General features: G+C 45.9%; 1 protein-coding gene across 1 annotated transcript in view; it reads right to left on the bottom strand.

Annotated features, from left to right (window-relative positions):
- Nucleotides 1–5706, bottom strand: part of Dmc1 (DNA meiotic recombinase 1) — a 49621-nt gene extending 43915 nt beyond the window's left edge. The window contains exons 1-4 of the mRNA XM_045153377.1: nucleotides 5608–5706; nucleotides 2801–2884; nucleotides 1545–1589; nucleotides 55–201 (exon numbers count right to left, since the gene is read on the bottom strand). Coding sequence (XP_045009312.1) covers nucleotides 55–201; nucleotides 1545–1589; nucleotides 2801–2851 — 243 coding nt within the window. The 5' untranslated portion in view covers nucleotides 2852–2884; nucleotides 5608–5706. The remainder of the gene's footprint in view (nucleotides 1–54; nucleotides 202–1544; nucleotides 1590–2800; nucleotides 2885–5607) is intronic.
- Nucleotides 5707–6000: the final 294 nt, after the last annotated feature.

The raw sequence follows: 6000 nt of genomic DNA on the forward strand, positions 1-6000 counted from the left end.
AAAGACTCACAATACTCTTGTAAGCTAAAACAGCAAAGAACGAATTTTGCTTACAATAAGCTTGTTGGCTGCTTCTTTAATCTTGTCCACCTTGGCTTCTGAGAGCCCCTTGACATTGCAGAGGGCTCTTCGTGTTGTCATCTGTATCCCTTTAACAGTACAGATTCCTACTGCCTTCAGTTTCTTAATGTCAGCCACGTTCTGCAAAGAAAAGAATGTGTGCAGCAAGTTGATAAAATGCCATCCTGAAAGGCTCCAGTACTATGTCATGTGCTTTCGTGTCCATCTCTTTCCATCATGATGCCAATTTTATACAAGCAACCAGGTGGAACCCACCCACCACATAGCCAAATGTTCTGGAAATATCCAAGTAGAACATATCCAGTAGTCTGCCAAATGTTCTGGCTGTGCCCTGATTTCCCAAGAATGTTAGTGAGACTATGGCAATGTAACAAGGAATTCAAAAGAAGAGTCTGTTGGTGGAAAAGCTAACAAATTTATCACACATTCACCCCCTCAGTTCAGCTCCTTCCTTCTAAAGAACTTTGTTACCAATATGTTCTCTAGATTTTTTTAAGTTTTTTTCCTTCTGCCCCTGGAGAACTGCAAATAACTGACTACATCACCAAAAAGACCAGGGTTTGCTTTTGCTTCTATTTTCTAAAGCCAGTGAAGAGATGAAAGATGAGGTCTTCAAACGATAACATCAGCAGTTTTACTACCACTGATCTACTTGAAATCCATCTAGTTTGTTGTCAGTCTGCCTTTCTGCCAGCATGGTTTGTTCTGGTCATCTAACAGACGGAATTTTCTGTAAGTGCAGGTATATTGTCTAATGTTAGATCTATATAGATAAGGTGGGATCACTAGGGGAGCTACAAACACCTCCAATGGAACAGTAGTTGTTCTCAACCACTGGTAGCACTTAACAGTCTGAAGACATCTTGGGTTGTCACAATTGGAGGAGTGCTCCTGGCATGAAGCCCGTGACTAAAGGCCAGGTGTATGGACTCAGCTTGGTGTGGCATCTTGAGTTGTAGCTGCCATGACTGCTCAGAGTAATGTTAGTTTCCTCCCCACACCCCCCAGGTTTCAAAGCATATTATTAAAAAAAAAAACCAAACCATTAGAGTGACATGTGGAGTTTTACAACTGGATCCCAGAATGTGCTTGACTCTGATATTAGCTTAAGATAAACCACGCACATTTCCACTTGGGTGAGGTCACTTTTTCCTAACCTAAATATCATTCTAACTCAAATTGTGGGGATCTACTTGGTCTTACTGCCATCTAGGGCCACACTTGTCATTAAGTTCCCCAAATGATTATATTCTGTGTAACCCTGGATTTGCCTGCCTGTTTGTTTCAGTCCCATAGCACCTTGGGGCTGGATTGCTCTGGAATATCAAGACTGTCACCAAGTATCTCAGACATAACATCTCAGCCCCCCACAATGAAGAATTATCCAGCTTCAAATGTCAATAAGGCTGATGCTGAAAAACTCTGAGATGGACAATTTGACACAGTGTTCAAAAGCTACTTACGATTCCATGTTTCTGTAATAAGTCAATGTCTTGAAACAAAGATTCCTACGAGATGGAACAGAAAGATTGGAGTTGAGTTTCTTTTCATATCTAAATGTTTCACATTTTCAGAGTGACAGATTCATTAGTCATTCCATAATGCTTCAATTCCACTTCTCTAGACAGATTGAGGTGAGATCATTAATGTTTTTTCAAACATATTGTTCCATATTTAGGGAAAATGCCAACAATGAAAGGTCAGGGTGGCCAATTACCTTTGCCATGGCTTTCCAAATTAAAAATGAAATTATCGCTGGGCATGGTGGCGCACGCCTTTAATCCCAGCACTCGGGAGGCAGAGGTAGGAGGATTGCTGAGTTTAAGCCTATCCTAAGACTACATAGGGAATTCCAGGTCAGCCTGAGCTAGAGACCCTACCTCGAAAAAGCAAAAAAAAAAAAAAAAAAAAGCAAAAAAAAGAAATTATCAAAAGAAGTAGACATTTTCCCTATTTTGAAAGCTTTCTTAACCCTTTTCCCCTACAAATCTTTTTTTTTTTTTTTTTTTGAGGTAAGGTCTCCCTCTAGCCCAGGCTGACCTGGAATTCACTATGTAGTCTCAGGGTGGCCTTGAACTCACAGCGATCCTCCTACCTCTGCCTCCCAAGTTCTGGGATTAAAGGCATGTGCCACCATGTATTTTATTTTTGTTTATTTACTTGAGAAAGACACAGGCAGAGAGAGAGAGACACAGAGAGAGAGAGAATGGGTGCACTAGGGCCTTCAGCCACTCCAATCGAACTCCAGACACATGCGTCACCTTATGCATCTGATTTACGTAGGTCCTGGGGAATCCAACTGAGGTCATTTGGCTCTGCAGGCAAACATCTTAACCACTAAGCCATCTCTCCAGGACCCCTTAAAAATTTTGATCTCCTTTTCTAAGGGCAGGTTGCTATTCAGTAGTAGTGTGCATATGTCCCAGTATGTAGTTATTAGATTACTTCCACATGGGGCTGGAGATGGAGATCAGTACTGGTAGCCCTTGCCTAGCCTGCATGAGGCCCTGGGTTCTATCTCCTGTATCCCAAAACACAAGAGCGCCAAACTTTCATACCAGTGCTAAGTAGCTAATCTTAACACCATTTGCCAAACAAATTGTTACATATTTATATCTCTTATTTCTTTCAATTCCTAAAAATATCAGCTAAAAGACAGGAAACTTGATTTCTGTGGAATGACCTAATGGCTATATATCACTCAACATTCTAATAATACCTCTTCATCTTGGAATCCTGACTCCTCCTGCACAACTTGATCCTCCTTCATGTTGAAAAGGGATCAGCAGAAAAACAACCAATTCTGGGAAAATAAGAAACATTACTTAAGTAGTAGTTGCAGCTCAAATACTAAGACTTCCTCTGCTTAGAGGCCTCTGTCTGAATTTCAAAGCTTCCAAAGGTCAGGAAGGACATTAAGAAAGACTGCATGAAAGTAGTTCAGGTCCTAGTGCACCTGTCCCTCTTTATTTTTTATTCTTTTGATATTTTATTTATTTGTGTATGTGTGCATGTGTGTGTGAGAGAGAGAAAGAGAGAAAAAGGGAAAAAGAGAAAGTTGTGAGAGGCAGATAGAATGGGACTGCCAGGGCTTCTGGTCACTGCAAACAAACTTCAGACACATGTGCCAACTTGAACATTTGGCTTACATGGGCACTGGGGAATCAAACCTGGGTCCTTAGGCTTCACAGGTGAGCACCTTAACCACTAAGCCAACTCCCCAGCTCACCCCCTTTTTAAATATTTTACTTGAGAGAGGGAGTGAGAGAGAGAGAGAGAGAGAGAGAGAGAAGTAGATAGAATGGACACACCAGGGCCTCAGAAGCATATGCCGCCTTGTGCATCTGGCTTTGAGAGAGCCCTCATCTCTCTCTTTGTCTCATTCTCTCTGCCTGAAAATAAATATATAAAATATTTTACATGTATTTTTTTGGGAGCTGGGCATGGTGGTGCATGCCTTTAATCCCAGCACTTAGGAGGTAGAGGTAGGAGGATGACCATGAGTTTGAGGCCAACCTGAGTCTACACAGTGAATTCCCTGTCAGCCTGGGCTAGGGCAAGACTCTACCTTGAAAAAACAAACAAAAGTGTGTGTGTGTATATATGTGTGTGTGTGTGTGTGTGTGTTTGTGTATTTGGGGATGGAGAGATTGCTTAATGGTTAAGGTGCTTGCCAGATGCACAATGGCACATGCGTCTAGAGTTTCTTTGTAGTGGCTGCAGGTCCTGATGCACCCATTCTTTCTCTTCTAACTATCTCTGCTTATAATACATAAAGTATTTTAAAATTATTTGGGGGGGGGCAGGAGAGATGGCTCAGTGGTTAAAGGTACTTGCTGGCATGACATGACGGACTGTGTTCTATTCCCCAGCACACACATAAAGCCAGACACACAAAGTGTCACATGCATCTGCAAGTTCATTTGTAGTGGCAGGGGAACCTGGTGTACCCATACCTACTCTCAAATAAATAAAGTAACTTTTCCATCTTTGACATTTTCATGCATGTAAATAACGGACTTTGATTCCCCCCTCCCTCCACCATTACCTTCTCTTATCCTCCCATAAACACTATTTGTCCCTGTTAACCCCATTTTACTGTCATGCCTTTTTTTTTTTTTTTTTTTTTGAGACAGGGTTTTGACATGTAATCCAGGCTGGCCTGAAACTCCCTAAGTAGACCAGAATGGCCTCAAATTTGTGGTGATCCTTCTGCTTCTACTTCCTAAGTACTGGGGCTACCTGGTTTTTGTTTTCTCGAGGCAGGGTTTTAGGTAGTCCCAGCTAGTCTGGAATTTGCTATGTAGGTGAGGCTGACATTGAACTCCTAATCTTTCAGCCTACACTTTCCAAATGCTGGGAGCCCCACAGTGCCTTACTCTGGAAACTCTCCCTCAGACAACAATGTATGATGACCCCAAATTCTGCAGACTATCCTCACGTTTCTTCTCCCAGGGAGAAAACCAAAGTCACCTATCTTCTCCTTTTTCATTTATTTTATTTATTTATTTATTTGAGAGCGACAGAGAGAGATAGAGACAGAGAGAGAGGGGGGAGAGAGAATGGGCATATCAGGGCCTCCAGCCACTGCAAAAGAACTCCAGATGCATGTGCCATCTTGTGCATCTGGCTTGCGTGGGTCCTGGGGAATCGTGCCTCAAACCGGGGTCCCTTAGGGTTCACAGCAGTGGTTAAGCTTCCAAGCGCTTAACCGCTAAGCCATCTCTCCATCCCCCTCCTATTTTTTTTTACTATTATTTATTTATTTATTTGAGAGCGACAGACACAGAGAGAAAGACAGAGGGAGAGAGAGAGAATGGGCGCGCCAGGGCCTCCAGCCACTGCAAATGAACTCCAGACGCGTGCGCCCCCTTGTGCATCTGGCTAACGTGGGACCTGGGGAACAGAGCCTCGAACCGGGGTCCTTAGGCTTCACAGGCAAGCGCTTAACCGCTAAGCCATCTCTCCAGCCCCCCTCCTATTTTTTAAAACATATTTTATTTATTTATTTGAGAAAGAACAGCCCCCCCCCTTTTTTTTAAAAATTACTTGTTTATGAGAGAGAGAGAGAGAAAGGCAGATAGAGAGAATATGGGTGTGCCAGGGCCTCCAGCCACTGCGTGTTTCATTTGGCTTTTCTTGGGTACTGGGGAGTTGAGCTGGGGTCCTTTGGCATGGCAGGTAAGCGCCTCAACCGCTGAGCCATCTCTCCAGTCCATCGCCCCACGTGTTAGGCCAGGGGTTGATGCAGGGCTGTCAGGCGGCTGTCCCTCATGGTGGGCGCCTGTGAGGCCTACCCCCGTCTCCCTCCGGAGGCGAGCGTCAAGACTCGACGTGATCTGCACGAGGCCGGGATCGCCGCCGCGCCGCGCAGCCACGCCGTCGGTGCCGCCTCGCCTCGCCGTCGGGGACGCCCGCCAAGAAACGCCTCAAGCTCTCCTCAGATTCCTCACCAGTGTCCCCCCACCCCGCCCTCGAGCCCAGAGCCTCCCCCCCCCCACAAGACTTTCGAAGTGACTCCCTTACAGCTCCCGCTCGGGCTTTCCGGACCCCAGGATTCTTAACTCGGACCCAGAACGCGCCTGACGCTCAGGAACCACAGCGGTGACGCCCGCTCTAAAGGCCCTCGGCGCCAAAGAGCCCGGATGGGGGTTGGGGGGGGGGAGAGAGGGCGTTATGGGCGGGGCAAGGACGGAGGGGGCGGGGCTTAGGCCTTGGGGCGGGGCTTGGAGTAAGGGTGTGTCCAAGGGCGGGCGCGGAGCTAGGGGAGGGGCGAAGGGCTCCAAAGGGTTCATCGCTTGAATGCTGCGGTGAGGGAGGACCGCTTTGGAGCTCATTGTGGAGAGAGAGCCATTTCGGCTGGAGACGTGGGGTGGGGGAGGAAGCGCCCCACAATCTGAAGGAGGTGCTGAGCCCTGG

This window comes from Jaculus jaculus, chromosome 6 (genome assembly GCF_020740685.1).
Source record: "Jaculus jaculus isolate mJacJac1 chromosome 6, mJacJac1.mat.Y.cur, whole genome shotgun sequence".
Lineage (NCBI taxonomy): Eukaryota > Metazoa > Chordata > Mammalia > Rodentia > Dipodidae > Jaculus > Jaculus jaculus.